This window comes from Triturus cristatus, chromosome 2_2, assembly GCF_964204655.1.
Source record: "Triturus cristatus chromosome 2_2, aTriCri1.1, whole genome shotgun sequence".
Lineage (NCBI taxonomy): Eukaryota > Metazoa > Chordata > Amphibia > Caudata > Salamandridae > Triturus > Triturus cristatus.
In genome coordinates this window covers 1193828846-1193853010 of record NC_140582.1, presented here as the reverse complement: position 1 = coordinate 1193853010, position 24165 = coordinate 1193828846, and the positions used below count along the sequence as shown (strand labels likewise).

At 40.6% G+C, this 24165-nt stretch overlaps 1 protein-coding gene across 1 annotated transcript in view; it reads left to right on the top strand.

Moving 5' to 3' along the window:
* Nucleotides 1–21567, top strand: part of LOC146863369 (uncharacterized) — a 179959-nt gene extending 158392 nt beyond the window's left edge. The window contains exons 4-5 of the mRNA XM_085642800.1: nt 3708–3888; nt 19935–21567. Coding sequence (XP_085498926.1) covers nt 3708–3888; nt 19935–20132 — 379 coding nt within the window. The 3' untranslated portion in view covers nt 20133–21567. The remainder of the gene's footprint in view (nt 1–3707; nt 3889–19934) is intronic.
* Nucleotides 21568–24165: the final 2598 nt, after the last annotated feature.

The following is a 24165-nucleotide window of genomic DNA, read 5'->3' as shown; positions in this document are numbered from 1 at the left end:
GGTTCTGCCTCTGGTGGAAGATCTATATGCTGAGGGGATCCTTTTAGGTTTTTATCTATATAGGCTCTCCCACCAGTTTTACTATGCTTGTAATTTTGCCTATTTGGAGCCCCACTATCTCTTGCCTCCCTAGGGACCATATTCTTAGTCTGTGTAGCCAAGCTGTTTCCATTAGAAGGGGATGACGGCTTCGCGCCATTTTCAGAATTAATCGATTTCGACACTGGCACCGATGCCGGGCCAGGAGGATTCGAGATACACCTTTTAGCTGATATTTCCCTCAATAAATTTGTATTAGCCGTACCAGTATTTTGAATAGACCCCAATTGCTCAGCCATTCTCTTTACCCTTTCAACAAGTGGTAATAATTAAGACTTAACTAATTGTTCTATATTCCTCATTAGGTCTTGATGAAAGTGTGCTGACAGACTATCTAATTCAGACTTACGTTCTACTGAGTCTTTAGTTCTCGTGGGGCTCGTGGTAATGTTTGGGGTTTTAGTACGACCTCCTTTTTGCTTGTTTGCACCACGCTTTCTTTTTATTGGAAGGCCGGATCCTGAACCTTGTATTTTTCCTATACTATTCTTCTTTGTGATAGGCTTACTCACTGGCGTCGGTAACTGCTCCTCAATGTGGGTTCAGTTTGCGATCCTGTGCTATCGTCTATAGTGATAGATTCCTTAGTTCTTAATTGCGAATCTGATAGATCTTGCAATTGTGGGGGGATACCTATGTCATTTGTTTGTTCTGTATATTTATTATAATGGGATGGGGTTGTTGCTAACTGGATAGCCCGCAGAGAGGAGCGTTTCCTCTGTAATTCAGAGGATAAACGCCGCTCAGTGTGTACAATTTCGCGTTCTAACATTGAGGCAGCCCTTGTGATGAACTGATCTAGAGTCCCTCTAACAGATCCCCCCACCGACGATTTCCTGCTCATACTGGGCCTAGTATTCATTATTTACAGTATAGTTGAAACCTTTCAATTGACACCTCCAATGTAAAATGATAGTGTAGTATTACTTAGGTGACCAAGATAATAATTAAAGTTAAAGATCCAAAGGAGTGGGTCAGCCCCACCTCCTTTCACCCTCTGACGGCCCTCAGACGAACTCGCTTTTTATCATAGAGTCCCTCTAACAGATCCCCCCACCGACGATTTCCTGCTCATACTGGGCCTAGTATTCATTATTTACAGTATAGTTGAAACCTTTCTATTGACACCTCCAATGTAAAATGATAGTGTAGTATTACTTAGGTGACCAAGATAATAATTAAAGTTAAAGATCCAAAGGAGTGGGTCAGCCCCACCTCCTTTCACCCTCTGACGGCCCTCAGACGAACTCGCTTTTTATCATACGTGTTCTACGTATACAGCGAGTACCTAAGATAGGCAATTGGCACAAGTAAAGAAATATCACAAATAGGCCTGGGGCATAAAATCTCAAACAACTTGAGGATGTTAGCACTACACAACGAACAAAACGACTCCAGGAAACAGCAATCCACAGGCAAGGGGGCTCAAGCAGATATAGCACTCGTCAAGTGTCACAACAGTGCGATCCCCCTGCGATGGCCGTTCCCCTCACGGCAGGTGAGTGATTCAAGTGTTAGACCAACAGGTCTCAAAGAACGCGTCCCGCGCTGCGGGGCCACCTGGCGGCCTTAAGAGTGTTCCGGCGCACCAAGCGCCGTCACCGACAAGCGCCGTGAGCTGGGGATGCTGGGAGTTGTAGTTCTTGTGGTTCGCGTTGGCCGTTCCCCTCACGGCGGCGTAGTACGTGGACGGCAGGTGAGTGATTCAAGTGTTAGACCAACAGGTCTCAAAGAGCGCGTCATTGGCACTATTATGCCAGGAACCGGCCCAATTATGTCAGAGATAACACCCTTATGATGGGGGCTACCGTACACATTTGGTGGTCCTTGTCACCAGGCGTAGCTTTCAGGAAGCAATAGTGTTTATTATGGACACACATTAAATGCTGACGAGTCTCCTAATATTCTATGGTCTGCTTCATACCATGTTCTCCTCAGGTCTTAAGCCGATCATGTATTCAACTGACACATTTTCACTCTGACTCCTGCAGTCCTACACTTTGATGGGTCAGCACTGATTACTGCTCAGGCTAGTACTGCCATACCTCTTTTATGGTTCACCGCTCACACACATGTTGTGACTGATAAAGCAGGGTCTACAACCTGGTCAATCTCCTTGTGGCTTAGTTATATTGAGGTTGGATACAGACTGTCAAGTGGCAGGCCCTATAGGCCAATACAGTGTGTTTTTGAGTGTTAGTATGAGTTACTGCCCTAGGTTTGGCTGGCTATCACGCTAAGGGTCTTGAGATGAGCAGTGCAGCCTTCTTTTATAGGCATCTACTCTATGAATTTTGATTCTGGGCTTGACTTCTCCTCTGAGAGCTACTTTGAAGGTACTGGCGAGCTACCAGTAGCTCCCGAGCTACTCGTTGGAGACCCCTGATTTAGTCTTTGTTCTAGGTTATTAAGTTCATGAAGAGGAGCCCCACCAGGAGCAGCCACCTGCCTGCTGCTCAGCCCATACTCGAACTGTCACACCAAACTTCACAGGCACCCAAACATTCCATTCATCATCGCCACACCAACATTCCACACAACGAATTCACACTGGCTGAGCAACTAGGGAGAAAGCAACAGGATAAGTACATGAACAGGATACTACACATAAACTAATAAATAGCTGACATCGACAAGTCTCAGCCTCGTGGGTAAAACTGTGTGATAATTAAGTCTCACACTTAGCCTGTCCGGCTTGTAGAGGAATGTGAATGCATTTTGGAGCAGGGTACAGAGATCCTTCGTGGCACTGACATGAGTACTTGTGCACTCTGAAATACATAAACAAATGTGTTTTGTACGTGCATTATCTGGACCATATTATGCCTAATAAGGTTTTACAGGCGAGCCCCATGTGTCGCTGCTTGGCAATGCTTAATCTGTAAAATAACAAGTGCCAACGCCCAAAGCTTTGCTCAGAATCCCAAAGCCAGTCTTGATTCACCTCATGCCTCCTTAACCCACTAACAGAGCATCCCTGCCCCTTGCTCTCCTTGTGCAGCTTCCTTTTGATCCCTGCTTGCAAGGTTTGTTACTGTTTTCCTCCTTCCCCTTTTTGTGTTTTTCACCATCTTGCTCTGGGTTAACCCCTTCGCTGCTGGGGACATTCCGTTGCAGCGCTGGGGGGGGCAGGGGGGCAGCGCGGTGGGCCTGTGCTCATGACGGAGCCGCTCCGTCATGAGCCACAGTTGAGCTGTGCTCATGACGGAACGGTTCCGTCATGACTCCGCCCATTTGCGTTGTCGCCCCGCACAGGCGGGGAAACAGCGCCGCGCAGGCGGAGCGGCCGCCAACAGGATTGTCATGACGGAACCGTTCCGTCATGAGCACAGCGCAACCGTGGCTCATGACGGAACGGTTCCGTCATGAGCGGGGAAGGGGTTAAAGTCTGATGAGGAAAAATTGGTGTCAATCCCCAAAACGGAATGCTGATAGGCTGCCCCCACCTGTAACTACCGGCTCAAATTTAGCAGCACAATTTCTTTTTGTCTGCTCTAGCGTGGATGGTTCTGGGTCTGACCTCAAATTCCCTTCCATGCTGATGTATTGCAAATCTATAATCTCTTGTTATGACATGCTCTAACTGTGTTGTTGTCTGCTTATTTCAGAATTGATAAAACATGTATTGCTGAGACACAATTTACCCATGAACATGGATTTGAAATAGGATTTGAGGCTGAAACCACCTTTAAAGCTAAAGTACCACTTGTTGGTGAAGGAGGTTATACTATAACTGCAAGTTCAAGCACTTCACACACTTGGAATTTTACTGACATCAACAGAATTGAGGTACAGGTTTACCATCTTACTTTATGTTATGTATGGATGTGATTAGGTAGCTATTACTGTACATCATAAGAAGAAGGAAATCAAATGCTCTATGGCTCTGCACAGTAGAATGCCACAGAATGTGAACTCTTATACTCTCTGTTTCCTTCCGTGAACTAACAACCAGTGTTAAAGACACAGCTATCAGGAAGACTTCGTTATTACTTTCCGAAGGCAGCATATGATTTCCTCACAATTTATAACATTATATGTCTCACATCTTTTGTAGCGCAACCTAGTTAGTCACCTAGGTTGGATTGGTAGAGGCATTTAGAAGTGGTCTGTTGATTGAAAGAAACAGAAATCATAAGGTGTAGTCACCAGGACTCCAACGTATGATTAACATATCCAATATTAAATAATTTTCAGCTTACATGAGCACATGTAACCCGATCTGGGCGAACCATGCATGTTGATCAAAAGAAACCCTGTTTTATATCATATTATTGGCTGAAAGGATCAGAGAAGGCCATGGTGAACAAAATCAGTGGTGATGGAGCTTTTGTGCCTGATGCAGTAATCAGAAAACTGTTTCCAGAAACTGATTGAAGTTGCTCAAAATGTAATTAATCCAAGAAGTGCCTGTCATTATGTTCCAGTAACATGCATCACATTACTTATCATCATTACACTGCAAAACACATTGACCACAAACATCACATTTTGAAGCCATTGAGGAGTTGAAATTGTGATGGAATATATAGACATGCTAAAACACATTCCACTTCAAGATACCACTTTTCTGACAAGTACAGAGGCTGTTGAATTATGGACCTGAAGGCACGCATCCTTGAAGGTGTCAACACATTTCAATAATAAATTTAAAGGGAGAGTCACTGGATTGGAGAATTGTGAGTCCTATAGGTCAGTGGTCCTTTGAATAAAAGAATAGCAATCTTTGCAGGACAAAAATCAAACCAAAAGCCATAAAGGATTAGTCAAATGTAAGAATTAGTACAGAATACAAAAATTTGTTAGATAATGGGATTCAAATTAGCATCAATGATGCATAAAAACTAAGCCAATTGTGAGTGGGCAGAACATAAGGCAATTAGCTGAAATCAAAATATAGTACTGGAAAGAACTTGCATGAATCGACTCAGTTTGTAAGTCTAGTGGTCAAGGGAGGGTCTACATACAATTCAGCAAACAGTCCAATGAGGAGGTTGCCTTCAAGAAAGGAAGCTGAAAGTGCGGCACGCATCCTAGAAAGGGCACATTTTATAGGTTTCATACAGTGAAAAAACACACTCTTGACATAGTATGAAATGAAGAAATAGTTACAACAAACAATGATTCTTGGTAAAAACATGACACATAAAATAGGTAATATTTTCGGATGCCTATTTTGCACACATAATATTACTTAGCTTATTCAGAAATAATTTTGAAACTCTTAATAGGGAATTTGAGAAGTAGGTAAAGCATTATAAATTAGGCCTAGGCAATATACCTTTAATAGTGTAACATATGGGAACATCCCAATAAAGCTTCCTTTTAAAGCACAAAGTAAATACATTTTATTCAATACAAGAAAACAACACTGTAAGTTGAAAATAGCCTATTTTGTGAAAAGAAAACACCAAGAAGAAAAATATACACAAAGGAAACGTGTTCATGCAATCTTACAAGCAACATATTCTTAAGCAACTTTAAAATCAATGTCAGTGCAAGCAGACTGAGACCCAGTAATTTAAGTTTGCACCTTCGTTATTTTAACTTAAATGCACAAAACTAACCATAATCTTGTAATTAATAAAATTGTTTTCACAAAAGCATGTGCATTCCCATTTTGTTCCTGAAACTAATAAAATGAAAGTATTACCAGGCTGGAACACAGAATAATACCCATTTTGCAAACATTTAAACATCTGCTAAAACACTCATTAAGATGAGATCGACTACAGTGATTACTATCATACTGATTTATTATTTTTTACACAAGACATCTGTGACAAAACACACCTCTAGTAGTGATGCTGTTATGTCTTCATATAAGGAAGCTATCATTCAGATTAGTGCTTGGAAAAGTCAATCTCCTGGAGCACTTTAAGCAAAACCCTCCAGTGAACAAGGCCACATGCATTTTCTACTTGTAACAAAATTAGGAGCTTCTTGAGTCTTTAGTAGATAAAAATTAACTATTGCCTCTATCAAAAATGATTGCAAACAGTTGGCATCCTGCAGAAAATCAATTTTGATCATTATGTGTAAATTGGGAGATTATTGCACCTATTTGAATTGCAATTAATTTGGATAGCCTGTGTTCCTCAAGGTTATAGGGTGGTACACACTCAGATTTGTTGGCTCCTACCCTTTATTAGAAATGAGGGTCACTATTTGGCAGTAGTTTGCACCCTGTCCAAGTAGGTACCCTCACTCTAGTCAGGGTAAGGGGATTACACAGCTACAATAACCCCGGCTCACCCCCTTGGTAACTTGGCACAAGCAGTCAAGTCTAGATCAGAGGCAATGTGTAAAGCATTTGTACATACACACACAGTAACACAGTGAAAACACCTCAAAATGAGTCCATCCCAGGTTAGAAAAATAGTCAATATTTATCTAAATAAAACAAGGCAAAAATCCATCATACTCAAGTGTAGATATTAATTTTCGAAGGTAAAATCAGTAGGTTGTAGGTGGTAAACATTTAGATTTGTTGGCTCTTACACTTTCTTTAGAAAACATATTACAATTCCTTAATGAAAGGATGATGTTACCTTTCTCCTATGAGAATATAGTTGAATAACTGTTAATGAGGCTATAAGTCTGACACAAAGAGTGTTACCATTCTGATGAGTAAGTATTCTTTCCTGCTATCTGTTAAAATGGGTGTATTAAATCTAGAGCCAGACGGTAGGTTAGAGACGGAGTTTCTAATTGATTTAATAGTGAAATGTCTTCCTCAGACTACTCTATCCAAGATGGTCTGTAATGATGGAATTTGCCTCACTATCTGATATGTTAGTAATAGTGTTGGTTACATAGCAGGTTTTATTACTCAAAAACAATAATTTACGTGCATATTCAATGTGTTTTTAGATTTGCATCTCTAGTGTCTGAGGATTAACAAACTCTCTTTCTAATTAAAAGTTTTTCAGTTTTTTCTTTTGCTATGTTCCATTTTTGGTGATTCTGCCTTCTATCCCACAAATTATGATTTGATACTCCTTGAATAAGAGTATTTTCTAAAGCCAATAGATGAAAACTGCATTTGTGATAAGAGATATATCTAATTTCCATCTGAGGATAGATTTGGTCCTGGCTTGAGAGGTGCGTACAAATAGAGAAACGTATGATCCAGACAGCATACAAATAGAGAAACGTATGATCCAGAAAGCAATTTGTAGACATTGATGGAAAGTTTTTTCTAGGTTTGTTGAAATTAAAAAAAGAAGTCATCTGAAATTGTTTTGAAAAAATCCATAAAATGCTTTATTGTGCTGTGGAGAGTCCTCCAGAAATATAACTCCCACCTCTGTTTTAAAAGAGGTGAAGGCTCTAACAAATTGTTTATTTCTATGGGTAATGTCTGGTTTGCAAGATTCCAAAGTTATGGGATTGTAGAAAATGATCATATTATATTATAAGTAACATTTGAACTTCTATTAGGATTGTAGTCATTTGATAAATTGATTTTATGTAATCTTCAAGAGATTTCTTAATATCTATCTCTTGCAATATGACTATTGAGGGATTTGTTTCTACTTTGAACTCCTTTTGTCTTATTGCTGTAGCCAAGATTGTTTCTTGATTGCAGTAGCCTTCAACATTTAACAAGACTGTTCTGGACACATAATGTTTGAATTAGCTGAACATAGGACACATTGTGCTCTGGTGATCATCATGATTTATTTAGTTCCAGATACAACATGGGTATCAATTAGTCTCTTAAAAACATCTCTTAATAACCTATGCAACTGAAGAGTTCTGCTGGAATTCTGACAGATTCTAATTTGGATCTCTTCAATCTATTTTTCTGATCCTCTAATTGTGTTTTGAAAGAGGTCAATAAGGAAAGAAGCCTTCTTCTCAAGAGTGCACTGGCAATCTTCACAGGGCAGGAATCTTTGATGGAGATCTTCAATCTGTGAAGTAAAAACATCTATTTCTTTTCAATCTCCTGCATTTGGTTGCACAAGGAAGATGCAACAAAAACTTAGTTGTGTTTTTATTATTTTACTTCTGCCTGATTTTTTAAAATTAAGCACTCAATAGGTTTTCTACAAGCTACAAGTGTTTCCCTGAAAATGAACCAGAAGCCCCCTGCATTACAGAAAGTGTAGGGGGGCTGTGAAATGTGCAGGGTTCAGTGTATGGTAACCACACATAGGATATCCATGACACAGTGTCCTTGTGTCAGATCAAAGGTACCTGAGATTCGATTTCCAACTGGCAGATGATAATACTCCAGTCCCTCTCTGAAACGCCCAAGACTGACTAACTACAGTCTCAAGAATTACAAGGGGGGAAAGGGGTTTGGGATAAAAGAGAGACTCCTCACTAGTGCGTCCTGTTATCCTCTTCTAATCTTTCTGGGAGGATTCTCAGTATGCACCTATAAGAGATAGTACATATCATTAATAGGGACCAACTAGATTTCAATACTCTCACAAGATTTTCTCTAAATACATTGCTAATTTAATTCGTCAAATAATTATTCACCTGTGAATTTTATGAGGAATAGCCTCTCTCTATGTATTCCGAAGAAGATGAAGAAAAAATGACTAATTATATTTTCCGGGGAGTTTCCCAGAAATGACTTGGTAATATAGCCATGCAGTTGAGTTTGAAAAGTCTTTTAAGTTCTTGTAATTAGTAGTTCTTATCCTCAAAAGTTGGTTGCTATATATATATAGAAGGTAGCTCGAAGTTTTATTGACCTGAATTCTTGGCTGCAAACTTTCAGGAAATTAAACTGTACAGTCTAGGAATATTCGCAGAGAAATTGAAGTGTACTGTCCTTATATTCTTAATAAGCCAACCTTGTATCTTTATTTCTTATCCTCCGAGAATTATGAATTAAGTTACAGATTTCTACTCACTCTAGGTCTTGACTAAAACGCCTTCTTCATAATTTGCTCGACTCTCGTGAAGATCTTAGAAGTATCTCTCAGGAAGACGCTAGTCAGAAAATACCTTAGTCGAAGACGGAACACTAGTCTCTGGAGCTGCTTACTCGGCGGTCAAACGAATGCTCAATAGCAAGAAAAGGACACTATCTTCTGACTGGAATCTCGCTTCAGAACGCTGCTGGGTTGAGACACTGCCGTCTCCTCTGGTGATTCAGTTGAAGTGCAACGAACGCTGGATCCGCGCGCACTCTTCGAATTGTTTGTTGCTTGAAGACTAGACCGCATTTCTTTGTTTAAGCGGCGGGTGGCCATCTTGGAATTCTCGCTTTGCTGATGCTGCCACTGTTTGATGAGGACTCGAGTCAGCAATCTGCTGCATCGGTAAGATCTTTTCCATTGCGGATATTTTTTATTTCTGGAATACATGACATTCTTTTCTCGGTGTTTAAAACTAGTAGCTGAACATGAGATTGGACTCTTGACAGTACTCCCTCTCAAAATGGAACCTCCCCTCTTAGGTTTGTCAGGAAATTTTTTATGAAACTTTTGGATTAGTCTGGATGCATGAACATTGGAACTAGGTTCCCATGACCTTTCCTCAAGACCATATCCTTTCCAGTCAATTAAATATTATAACTCATTCGTTTTAATCTTAGAATCTAAAATTTGATTTATTTCAAACTCTTCTTCAGAAGAACCCACTTGAATGGGAGTTGGAGGTGAATTTAACCTAACATCTGAAGGACTTTTTTTTAATAGTGACACATGAAATACTGGGTGGATTTTGAAATTAGAGGGTAATTGGATCTTTACAGCAACTGGATTTACCATCCGTTCAACTCTAAAAGGTCCCACAAATCTTGGTTGAAACTTTCTACGACCTTTCAATCGTAGATGGCGTGTAGACAACCAGACCTTTTCTCCCTTAGTGAAAATTGGACTCTCTCTTCTCTTTTTGTCTGCCTGACTCTTATAAGACTCTTTTGCTTTAGTTAAATTTTCCTTGGCCTTAATTAAAGAGCTCTGTAATTCCTGTACTAGCTTTTCTGCTGCCGGGACCGAATCCCCTTCTTTACCTAGCATGACGTTTGGATGTCTCCCTTGATTTAGATAAAAGGGGGTGAAACCAGTGGAACTATGTACTGAATTATTGTATGCAAATTCAGCGGCCCACACTAACTCTGACCATTCTCGCTCTTGATCAAACAGGTAAAGTCTCAAATACTGTTCTAGCTCCTGATTCACTCTCTCAGTTTGACCATCCGTTTCGGGATGATAACTGGTAGAGTAACGTGAGTCTACACCCAATCTTTTAGTAAATGCCCTCCAAAAACGAGAAATGAACTGGGCCCCTCTGTCAGAAATCAAGATCTTTGGAACTCCATGGGCCTTCACTATGTGTTGAGTAAATATCTTAGCTACTTGGGGTGCCTTGGGAATGCCCTTCAGAGGTATAAAATGTGCCATTTTGGAAAATGTGTCTACAAAAACTAGGACGGTGTCCAAGCCCTGACTAGGAGAGAGGTCTACTATTAAATCCATGCTGACTGTGTGCCATGGGTGTGGGGCAGTGGGAATGGGAATTAAATAACCCTGCGGGGCTTGTCGGCTGGGTTTCCCTCTCAGACATTTTTCGCAGGTGTCTACATATTGTCGTATCTGGGCATTCATCTGCGGCCACCAAAATTGTCTTTTCACCAATTCTTGTGTTTTATGAACTCCCTTATGACCAGCTAATGGGTCGTCATGACAGGCATGTAGAACCTTTTCTTGTACTTCGAGGGTTGGAATGAATAGGGCTCCTTCATGGTAAGGTAATCTATCCTTTACTTCTCTTTCCGGAGACTCTTTTGACCATGTCAGCATTTCTTCAGCAGAAACTTCTTTTTAATCTGACTTATCAGTTCAGCGTGATGGATTGCGAGGACAAATTTTTCTTTTGGATTTATAGGAACTGCCTTTGGAGTTGTATCAGTAAACTCAGTATCCATTCTTGAAAGGGCATCCGCCTTATCATTTGCTGCACCAGGACGATAAGTAATTAAAAAATCATAATCCGCAAAATATAGTGACCATCTCAACTGTCGTGCGGTTAAGGTTCTAGCTGACTTCAAAAATTGCAGATTTCTATGATCTGTGTACACCGTAATTTTGTGACGAGCTCCCATCAAATAATGCCTCCATTCTAGGAATGCGTCTTTAACTGCCAATAGTTCTTTGTCTGCAATCGAGTAGTTGATCTCAGCAGTTGTGAGCTTTCTAGAATAAAAGGCTACGGGGTGTAATTGGCCAGTGTCTTTGTGCCTCTGAGAGAGGATTCCTCCAATCGCTGAATCCGATGCATCGGCCTCCACAAAATAAGGTTCTTCTGCATTAGCATGTAACAAAATCGGAGCAGTGATGAAAGATTGCTTTAAAAATTTAAAAGCTGATTCTGCATCTGCGGTCCATTCAAATTTTACTCCTTTCTTTAAGAGGCGAGTGATGGGACTGACCTTGGCTGAAAAATTTGAAATAAATCTTCGATAGAAGTTCGCGAATCCCAAAAAGCTCTGAATTTCTTTCACATTTCTGGGGGATGGCCACTCTTGCACCGCTCTAACCTTTGTGGGATCCATACTAACTCCTCTTGATGACAAAACAAATCCCAGGAATTCCACTTGTGGGACATGAAAAACACATTTCTCAAGTTTTACGTACAAATGGTTTTCAAGCAGTTTCTTAAGAATTGTTCTTACATGAGTTACATGTTCACTCTCATCTTTTGAAAAAATTAGAATGTCATCAATATAGACTACTGAAAAAATATGTCCAAGAATTCCCGAAGCAGGTCGTTCACAAAATGTTGGAACGCTGCCGGGGCGTTGCAGAGTCCATAAGGCATCACCTGGTATTCAAACAATCCATACCGGGTCCTGAATGCTGTTTTCCACTCGTCCCCTTGAGCTACTCGAACTAAATGGTAAGCTCCTCTTAAATCCAATTTCGTAAAAATGTTGGCGTCTTTTACTTGATCCATCATTTCAGAGATTAGTGGTAATGGGTATCGATTCTTGACTGTTACTTGATTTAGTGCTCTATAATCGATGCATGAGCGAAGTTCGCCATTCTTCTTAGGGATGAAAAATAGAGGAGATGAGAACGGGGACTTTGATGGTCGCACAAATCCATTGGCTAAATACTGATCCAAGTACTCTCTCAAATGTAGATTCTCAGCTTCTGTTAGTGCATACACTCGGCTGCAAGGTAAAACTGCTCCAGCCTCTAATTCAATTTTACAATCGTATGGCCTGTGTGGGGGCAATTTCTCTGCTTCTCTGTTATCAAAGACCATGGCCAAATCTTGATATTCCATTGGAATTTCTTCAGTTTTGGTTGTACAGATGATTTTTGGATTGGCTGCCAAACAGCTTGTTTGCGTAGCTTCTGAATTCTCCGTTTTCTCATGGAAGCAATTTGCTTGACAATAATCTGAATTCATTTGGATGGTTCTCATACTCCAGTTAATTTGTGGATTATGCTCTGTGAGCCAAGGCAATCCTAGAATAAGTTGAAATTGAGGAGCGTCTATTAAACTAAAGATGATCCATTCCCTGTGGCCATTCAATCCTCGCAAGAACAAAGGCTCGGTTTCATGAGTTATCGGGCCCGAAGACAGATTAGTACCATCCACCGCCCTAACTGTCTCCAAGATCTTCTTCTTGACAAATTGAATCCCCAGACTCTTGGCATAATTGATATCGCAGAAATTGCCTGTCGCTCCCGAATCGATCATCACTGAGACCTCTGGAATTTCTTTATCTTGAAATTTGACTGTGAGTGATATAATCACATGAGGAGCAGCTGATTGTAAGGTGTTAGCCACCTGCTCAGTCGTCGGAGTTGACATTATCTTTAGCTTCCATCAGAGCAACCCCTTCTACTGATGGAGCCTGCCTTTTACCACTGGACCACTCTTAGGTCTCTTGGGACATTCTTTGACAAAATGTCCCGAAGCTCCACAATAGAAGCACAATTGGTTTATTCTTCTTTTGTCTTTCTCTTCTTTTGAAAGTGGACCACGGATAGTTCCAATTTGCATAGGTTCTTCATTGGAAGGGCTTTCTGAAGTCTTGTGATTCTCATTCTTGATCCTATCAAAACGGGGTGGGAAAGATCGGTAATCTCTCCTCTTCTCAGATCTTCTTTCATATTGCCGATGATCTATCTGAAGTACCAAGTCAATTAGTTCGGAAATTTCAGATGGTCTCTTAGGAATTTGCGCCACCGCATCCTTCAACTCGTCCTTTAATCCGTGGTAAAAAATTGCAGCTCTCTTTTCATTGGGCCAATTAGTTTCAACTATGAGCTTATTAAATTGAGAGATGTAGGCCACTAAATCTCTGTTTCCCTGCCTGAAGATCCAGCAATTCGTTATCCGTAGCTTGAGAAGCTATTCGACGATCGAAAATTCTCAGAAATTCCGTTTTGAACTCTTGGTAATTATATAATATTGAATCATCACTTGAAACTATGGACATAGACCAAGCAGCTGCATCACCCGTTAGATACGACAATATGAATACCACCTTTGATTGGTCTTCTGCAAAGATAACTGGCCTACACAAGAAATGCAGAGAACATTGTGTGAGAAAGATGTGTGTCTTGTTTGGGTCTCCACTAAAACGTTCTGGTTGAGCCAAAGGAATAATTGGAGAGACAGCATGTATGACTTGTGTGGATAACCCAGATGCTTGAGATTCACTTGTAATGGTAGGGCCTCTTGAGGACTGATAGCCTGCAGATAATGTTAATTCTTCTACCCTTTGTTTAATTTGTAAAGACTCTACGTGGGATCTCCTTAACTCCTCCCTCAACACTTTATTTTCTTCTACAGAATCATTCAATTGTTTTTGCATTCCCTCTAGTATTGTCGTTAGGGTCTTTAAGTCAAAACCTTTGACCATTTTTACTCAGGAGGAAATCAAGTCTTCCCAATTGAAAGGTTTTTTTTTTTTACGGCACTTCAATCTGTCAGATCAAAGGTACCTGAGATTCGATTTCCAACTGGCAGATGATAATACTCCAGTCCCTCTCTAAAACGCCCAAAACTGACTAACTACAGTCTCAAGAATTACAAGGGGGGAAAGGGGTTTGGGATAAAAGAGAGACTCCTCACTAGTGCGTCCTGTTCTCCTCTTCTAATCTTTCTGGGAGGATTCTCAGTATGCACCTATAAGAGATAGTACATATCATTAATAGGGACCAACTAGATTTCAATACTCTCACAAGATCTTCTCTAAATACATTGCTAATTTAATTCCTCAAATAATCATTCACCTGTGAATTTTATGAGGAATAGCCTCTCCCTATGTATTCCGAAGAAGATGAAGAAAAAATGACTAATTATATTTTCCGGGGAGTTTCCCAGAAATGACTTGGTAATATAGCCATGCAGTTGAGTTTGAAAAGTCTTTTAAGTTCTTGTAATTAGTAGTTCTTATCCTCAAAAGTTGGTTGCTATATATATATATATATATTTATATATATAGAAGGTAGCTCGAAGTTTTATTGACCTGAATTCTTGGCTGCAAACTTTCAGGAAATTAAACTGTACAGTCTAGGAATATTCGCAGAGAAATTGAAGTGTACTGTCCTTATATTTAGTTCTTATCCTCCGAGAATTACAAATTAAGTTACAGATTTCTACTCACTCTAGGTCTTGACTAAAACGCCTTCTTCATAATTTGCTCGACTCTCGTGAAGACCTTAGAAGTATCTCTCAGGAAGACGCTAGTCAGAAAATACCTTAGTCGAAGACGGAACACTAGTCTCTGGAGCTGCTTACTTGGCGGTCAAACGAATGCTCAATAGCAAGAAAAGGACACTATCTTCTGACTGGAATCTCGCTTCAGAACGCTGCTGGGTTGAGACACTGCCGTCTCCTCTGGTGAGTCAGTTGAAGTGCAACGAACGCTGGATCCGCGCGCACTCTTCGAATTGTTTTTCGCTTGAAGACTAGACCGCATTTCTTTGTTTAAGCGGCGGGCGGCCATCTTGGAATTCTCGCTTTGCTGATGCTACCACTGTTTGATGAGGACTCGAGTCAGCAATCTGCTGCATCGGTAGGATCTTTTCCATTGCGGATATTTTTTATTTCTGGAATACATGACATTCTTTTCTCGGTGTTTAAAAGTAGTAGCTGAACATGAGATTGGACTCTTGACACCTTGTTACTTCTGCAGAGTGCCGCCAAGTTGCTGGCAAGAAAAGTAATACACTGATGGAACAGTATAAGTTTTTTTCACTGAAACATTAAATAGGTGAAAACATAGAATATTATCTAGTGGTGTTAAAGACCAAAGCAGCAACTTGCCAATTTGAAACTCAAGATTATGACCGGCATTAAAGGTCTGGTCTTGATGAGAGCAAGCAAGAAAAGATACAAGAAGATTGTAAGTTACCCGTATTGTAACTCTTGAGGTAGCTTTGTTTCTGAGAAAAGACCATGAAACACTTTAAAACATTTGTGTAGGAATTAAGAGCTCTGCATTCTCATGAAATAAATGGCATTGGGAAAAGGGATAACATTTAAAGGAATGGATGAAAAACTGAAAGTGGTCATTTTCCAATTAGAAAAATGGCACAATCACTTGCTGCAGGTTTGGGGGGGTGGGGGGGTAACACACATTTAGGAAATTCAATAGGATGGTCTGGCTTTGTAAGATATTGCATCAAATCTATGAAGAAGGGTAATTTTAGAGTTTGCACAGGAGCGAGAGTCATTATGATTTCTGAGGATAATATGAAAGCAATTTTGGTCTTCATCTTAATGTTGTTTTGAGTGAAGTCTTCCCCTGGCGAAACGAGGAGAAATCCTTTATTTCTCCTCGTTTTTGCTGTTTCTATGGGTGCTGCGTTGTGCAGCACACATAGAAACAGCAAAATGCCATTGATTGTTTATGTGCAGGAAGGTGCACATAAACAATCATTTGAAAAAAATGACGAGCTGCAACTTCTATGTGTGCTGCACAAAGCAGCACACATAGAAGTTACAAAATGCCAATATAGTGCAAGGGTGCCTGCGCTGGCCCTAGGCTACTAAATTTAGCTCTAGTGTAGGGAGAAACGCAGGGCGGCACTGTATTCTTGTAAATATGGTGCAGCCCTGAGCTTCAGAAGTGGCCGAGCATGGCGTTAAGCCAACATGGCTGATGCTGCGCTCCGTCATTTCTTTTGTAAATATGCCCCAGTGTTTCTTGGCATCCAGGATGATCTGATGGGCCTACTCTATCTTCAAAATGCAAGATATCACTAGGCATGGTGTGTCCTTCTGGGTAGCCAGAAGAGACCAAACCGTATGTATTCTCTTGAATTCAAGAGAACTCCAATTCCATAAATTCTTGGACAGAGGTTACTAGAGACTGCATCATGTTATTGATATCATTGTCAGAAAGTATAATTATTATGTATTGAGTGAAAGTTCATCAAGGATGTTAGGATCAAAAACCAAGACATAACAGTAACTAAAGCTATCAATCTCAGCCTTCTCCAGAACACCAAAAATCAGAGCATTATCCCATCTACGTCAGTTTGCCAGCTAAATCTGTATGTTGCATGTATTCCATAACTCTGGCCCAAAGTCAGGAATATGGTTTAACTGGTCAACTACATCATTCTTAAACGATATCCATTTGTTTTCTGAAACCCCCAATACACCTAACGGCAGATTCCTCATCTTGAACATCTTCCGAGGTGCTAGACTAGATCAAGAATATTTTGCAATAGCCCATGCATGCCTATATGTTGCAGTCCACTTCTGGTGCCAAACAAAATTTGCCACCCCTTTGTGCTGATGACAGTTTCCCTTTTTCTGTGCAAGAAGGTGCAGTTCTGGAGTCTGACTTATATCAATTTGGGTTTTCAGTGAATTTCCTTATTCTTTTGAGCTGTACCACATGCCTAGGAAGCAGATGTGGCTGACTTACCTACATGACATTTGTTTATGGTGACCCAGAACCAAACATTTCTGCTAGTTGTTTAATAAGTGTTTCTTGATTAACCCAAAGACCATCAGGAACAGGGAGACCAAGCTCTGTGTTGCAGAAAACAAGAAGTGAGGCCAGTCTTGCTCGCAAGACAATTCCAAAGAAAAGTCAAGGAAGAAACATAAGAGAGACTACAGCTCATCCATGATCTAGAGCTCCCAATTCAAGCTGAGATCATACAATCAGCGGTCTTGGCACATTACACTGTTCTTGGTTTCTGACCCGGATCCAGTTCTAACATTAGAACCAATGCACCCCAGGTTTTCTAAACCATTATTGACTTCCCAGCAAATTGTATCCTTCAAGAAGGACAGGTTGCAGCTAATTAAGTTCCTCCCAGTCAGGCCTTCATTTAGATTTGCACAATGGGCCCTCTACATTTACATTTACATTTACTCACACGTTGTGACCCAAGATGAGTCAGCCTTCTTCGCCACCAATGCCAGGCTGTGCCTCCACCCCTATATGCCATCCACTACTACACAGAGGTTGTGGCAAGCCTTGTTGGTCCTCCTTAGCACAGCTGTGATTGTGTTGGCTTCAGCTCCATAAATAGATTTAGCTAGAGCCCACCCTTCTTTAAAGATTTAAGTACCAAAACGTATGATGGGATTATGCAATCTCCCCTACAGTCCCCCTGTTTTGGCAGCAATGCTTTTGGAAGATGGAGAACAATTTTGAGGTGGATTCAGATGAGGTTAATGCTTCAAACATGCCCAACATGATGACCGAGACTATGTGAGGATACCTCTCAGGAAAACATCCAGGGTTCACCTTTGGTGCTTCCTATGGAAGAAGCGGAGACTGAAGCTAAACTCCTATCAACATTTTGGGATATGGGCAATTGACCACAGACCCCTATTGCCTTTCAGTGATGCCTTGATTCATGCAGTTATGGCTGTTTGGTCAAAATCATGTTCACCCCTAGCCTGGGCTTCACCCATAGCAAGGTGTTGCATGCCAGTATCACTTCAGATTATTCCCATGTTATGTATATCAGTGTCAATTTTAAATGTCCTGCCTGGTTATTTACTGGGCTAGCAGGCTTCTGGATTCACAGGCATTTTTAATGGACATTCTTTTGATGCCTCTTGGCGAGATGGCCAATACGGCGAAAGTGAAATCCCATTCCAAGATGACTGCCGCGAAGAGAGTCATCTTCTGGGTATATCATATTACTGTTGTTTTGGACTAATTGGCATGGACAATGCACTCAAAGTGGTCATTCACAGGCAAAGGGTAGGCGAGAATGTTGAGTTAGATGGGGGATGTTCAACTTTCAACCTACAGCATCCTTGGTACCCTTGTTGCCAGTTCAGAGCCATGGAATTCACCACCCAAGGCTGCAGTGCAAAAATAAGATAAGATGACCAGATGCCCTCCAAGTGGCATTTAGTAGTGGCAATCATTGATTTGGTGTCTGTGATATCAGCGGCCACCCTCCTCACAATGATTCCAGCTGTCTCTTACTGCCTCACTTGGGACTAAATAACTTTCTTTTCTCTTTGAAAGCATCTCTTTCAGCACAGCCCATTTTTAGTTCAACATGTTTCAAGGGGCATGAGCTGCTCTGCCACCCGCTCTCATCTAATTTTATGTGATCCATTGAGCACAAAAAGGTCCTCTTCTGGTGGAGCATCTGACAGCTTCAAAAACGTTGTCCCCCATGATCACTGTCAAGCTCATAATTCCATCTTAATATTTTTCTGTTGTTTGCCTCATTCTTGTCTGTATTCATTGGATTCCCATCTCAAGATAAACCACTCAGGGCCTGATTACTAGAATAGGTGGTATTTAGCACACCTGTAAAATAATACCATGGGGTCATTAGAGATAAATGGCACCTCTTATGGGTTTTTGGGGTATAACATTGATTTTGGTGTTTAACACACCAGAATCCACATGGTACAGTAAATACCGTATGTTTTCCCCTGTTTTATTTCTACAGGTTAAGTAGGTGTCGACATTTAACGGAGGTTAAGGTATTTATTACATCCAATAACCATTGGATGCGTTATATAAGACTCAACCCATAATTCCAACCTATATGCAAACAGGAGGTTTAAGGAACGGTCAGGATATAACGACCCTCTTGTAATCAGGGCCACACTCTTTCTTTAAAACATATTATGCACCATACAAAATTAAGAAAAGGGTGAATTATGTATTAAGGAGTAAGGGGTGCTGCTCTTGGATTTTCCTCAGGTGGGGACAAGACTAACCTCTATCATCATACTGGTGGGCTGACACTTTTCAAGCTTTTAAGATCAAGCACAAAAGCCCTGTGCACAAACTGAAAAGGATAGGAGCCAGTATCAAATCCTGTGAGGCTCCTCTGATCACTCAAGCGCTGTCCGGGGTGTGGTCTTCACCATTTGGGTTCAATTAGTGCCCTCTGAGGAATGATTAGAGCAGAGATACCTCAACCCCAGGGACTTAAAGCTTTAGTGATTGGTGCAAAATTGAACCTTTTCTACACTTGTTCTGATAGAGATCCTTGAATCAGGGCTCGAGGTGATTGACAATCAGTAAAGGGGTGTCCAGGAGCTGAATGGAAGTAGAGACAGTGCTGTGCGATAAATTCATACTTACCAATTGTTTGAGAAATGATATTCACAGCCAAATTCTCCAGTCACAAATGAAGGAGATCCCTAAAGCGCCTCCTGGTACTTTGAAAGAACAGGCGGCCCAATGGGTACATCTCGGAGATGATTTATCAACACAGACTGGAGATTAATGACGCTTCCAATACAAAGATGCTGTATTTGGTGAATACAAAATGTTTCCTGAAGTGATTATAGTAATAGTAATGACAATAAATGTACTACCTGCTGATCCTACTTAAAAACCCAAAACAACCTGTGTGTTCTGTTTGAGCCCATGGTTTTCTTGTTCTTTTCAGACACACTACAAAATGTCAGCAACCTTCGAACTCGCAGCTGGAAAAGCTGTCCGTCAAAAAGCAGTTGTCAAGAGGGCCAATATTGACGTCCCCTACACAGCTGAGGTCATAACGGTGTTTGGATATAAAACCACCATCTCCGGCGTCTGGAAGGGGGCCTCCTTTTTCAACTTGAGCATCCGCCAAGAGGACCTGTGAAGAACATACAGCCTCCATCGATTACCGATCACCTGTTTGTACGACTGGAAACATCTTGTCAATATTATGAGGCAAACATGCTAATTGAAAAGCTTACATACATGCTGCTTGCAGCAACTAAATATGCGTACCAGTTAACCAGGTAGACAGAAAAGAAAACCCAATGCACAGCTTTTGACTCCAGTCCAATACCTAAACTGCCGAGCAGGGGAGTAGGCGGGGGGGTTCCTGGTCCCTAATGACAAGGAAAGCCAACTTCTATAAGTATGCATTATGTTTAATTGGTGGTACTAATTCACTGTGAAAATTAGTGCTCAATAAATTATCAAAACTGTTGTGAGAACCGTCCTTGATCATGACAAACCTCTCAAAAGCGGGAAATTATTTGTAATTTAAGTAGCATGAAGCAACTCCGAACATGAAAAGCAAAAGCTACACAAAAATGATACATTTCAGATTATTACAGCCTAGAAGGAAATTGAAATCCTTCTACATGAACAGCTGAAAACTCAAATACTATTATTTCTAATATTCAAAGATTCCATGCCGAGCAGGCGTACACATCGTACACTCACTGTAAAACCACAAAGACCTCAGTGTTTTAGGATGGCAGAAAGATAAAACATATTACTTAAGTCGGGTATCTTTGTCTGTCTCCCATAACAAAAAATACTATACCCTAACACATGGTGGTACTTCTTCCTACAAACATATTTGGAATTTCAAATGGATTGGGGGCCTTTAATTGTTTTCACTGCTCTTATGCAGATGTTCTCTTTCTTTTTCTTAAGATTCATCAAATTGTCAAATACGGAAATGCAAAGATACCTTTACACCAGAACATGGGCTTCTATTGGAATTCTCTGCGGCATATTATCAGGCCCATTATCGCCGCTTTTAGCGGCAGTTTCCTGCCACTAAAGCGGCGATAATTTTAACCTCGTCCTTGATAACAGGCCCCATGAACACTTAGGGGCGTGTGAAATGGGGCCTTTCCTCTGCAGTGCTCACCTGGACACTCTCTGCACTGTTTTACTGCTTGTCCCTGAGCCTTTTAGAATGGCCCGCTCTGATCCTGGTATAAAGAATATGATTAATACATGCAACCATAATACTAATGATGCTTTGTAAACTGCTGCCAAACTGTCACCTAGTGGCGGATGTAGACAGCTGGCTTTAGGTACTAAATTAATTGCTTTATTTCTTAGTGTTTTTATTCTCAAGCTATATATTTAAGTGATCACTTGCAAAATGATTGTATACAAAGCACATGCTTTTGCTGGAAACTGCACACGACGGCTAGCAAGGGAAGATTGAAAATGTGTTGTCTCTCATAGGGGGCTATTAAAAGACAATTAATGACCAGACACAACAGTTGGATATGGTTGGATGTTGACAAATAAATAAGGTGTCTTGTGATGCCATTCAAATTTCAGACTACGATTCAGTTTTGTTGTCCTTGTGTGCTTTATTCTGACAAGTCAAATGAGGTGATAAGGTTTATACATCACTACTGTTTACAATGAAAAGCTGGTCTCTGAAGAGGAAGAAGTCCATTGTGGATGCCTGCTTGTCGACGTCATATTGATAAATGACACACAGTTCCCACAGCCTCCCTTGCAGTATCTCTGTTTGCAGACAGATGCAATACCCCACAGCCTCCAGGTGACATCACTTCCTCTGGTACACATACCCAGGCTGAGTACTGCCTAGTTACCTTCTTACTATGCCTCCCCTTACAATAAATTAAAAAACCTCATATTCCTCATTCTAAAGACATATGTGGGACCCTAGAGACATATCCTGTAGAAGTATCTGAGACAATGTGCTTGTGCATAATAAAAGGATGCAACATCCTGGAAGAGTGGCCTGCAGCAATATAGGAACTTTGATCTAAAGAAACAACTTGCTGTTTTTATTCTGATGCTTGTTTATGAAATATCTCCGATGCTGCTCCATCGTCAAATTTGTTGATGCTGCTGAAGCTGCCACTTCACCTTCAATTAACTGACTAGTGATTTTCAAGAGGTTGATGCTGTGTCAGTTCCTTGGTTGGTTCTGGACAGGTGTGGTGGACATCTACACACAATTGTTCACTTCTGTGATCCAGCCCAAGCCTGGGTCAAAAATCTGGCTGAGCACTGCTCATTATCAGGCCCTGCTATCTGCAGCCTGATGATAGTAATGTAAAATAAGCACAGCCTTCCCTTAACTTTAAATGGAAAATATGACCTATGGCTGTGTACTACTCTGAAAGTGTCTGGGAGCCACTGGTAGCTCACTATTGACTGGTTGGAGACACCTGATCTGAATTCTTAATGAGTTGTGTTAAATCTCACCTCCCCATTAGCCTTCCTCACCACTAAATTGTCTCCACAGATGCTACAATGCCTACTTTCAACATTCTCTCGAACTCTCTGCTCATAGCTACCTTCACAGCCATCGGAATACTTCTTACTTTACTAATCTTGGCATCCTTCCTTACCATAATCTGCTGGTTGCATCCTTCAAAATATCTCAAGTGGTCTTGAAACACATAGGGGAATTTTTGCAAAAACCTTGGCTTGTCAACTCTGGCATCTGGTTTGATCACTACTTGCAAGACACCTTTTTAACATGTGAGAGGAGCATTACTAGGATTTAAAATTAAACCGAAGTCTGTCTGATGCCGTTAAATAATAATCCAATCTCACTTCACTGATGTTAATCTTCTTTAGTACTCAATTTCAAAGGCTCACCACTATTGGCCATAGGCCTTAAGCCAGAGTGTAAAACTGGACAGCCGATACCCATCACTAATGTAGTACACTATTATTGAAGTTGTACTCATTTTTACTCAAATTGAATATAGGGTGACTAGGGCCTTATGCTGTAACACAAGAAGTTCAGAGTGCTAAATGTTCCAACCTTAAGAAACGTTCACCGTGTGAGGAGGGGTGTGGCAGTAGAAGGGGTGTGCCCTTGTGCCAAGATCTACATAGGAGGCACTTCTGCTCCCACCCACGCCATCCCCCTCCTCCTAAAAAAAACAAGCATGCTGAGGTTAGTGCCAATGTTGTGGGGTGTTTTTCGTCCCCCTAATGGACGTCAGCTTTTAAAAGCCTCCAAAAACAAAAACACACAGCTGTAAATCACTGGTTTCCAGCTCGTTTGTACTGATACCTTGTGATATCGGCTCCTCATCGGGTAACTGTGCAAAGAGAGCAGATGTGTGACACACAGTAGCACCGTGTGAGTTGTCAGAGCAGCAGTGCCTGTACTCAGAATTACAGACGTTTCGATGAGAAATCGCAATTCTTAACACAGAAAGATGGGGAATGATTTTTGTTTAATAAAAGAAAAACATGAGAATGGATTTCAGTCTTCTAATAGAGGTCAGCTTTCCAAACAGTCCGAACTGCAATAATAACATAGTGCTGCACTTTATATCATGAAGAAAAAAACTTTAGGCATTTGCCACTTCTCCCATCGCCACTAACTGGCTGCTTCCTCTAAAAAGAAATGCTGAGCTTGTTCAGCCCTTTTTTTTTTTACGTTTTTATTGGAATTAAGATGAATATAAGAAAGTACAGACATCAGAATAAAATAATAAAGTAATATAGTTGAATAAAACTCTTAGAGATTAAGGAATAAAACCATAACATTAGGATGAAAAAACTATAATATGCAATTGAATATGGAGATACAGAAAAATAGATAGGATATATGTCTAACAATATGTTTTACAGAAAAAGATAGAAAAGGAAGATATAAGATTGAAGAAGAAGAAAATTGGGGGAAAGGAGAAGAAATGAAAAGAAAGATAAGGAAAAGAAAGGAGAGGAAAGGAGGAAGGTGTAGAAGTTAGGACAAAGATGAGTGTGAAGATAAGAAAGCAGTGAAAGGTACCCATAGTAAATCAGACTCAACTTTCTGAGATAATGATGAAGAAGAAACAGTAGACATTCTATTTTGATCACAGATCACAGATTCCACCATGTCAACAGAAATCAGTTAGAATTATCTTTACAACAAGTAAGTATAACCTTTAAGG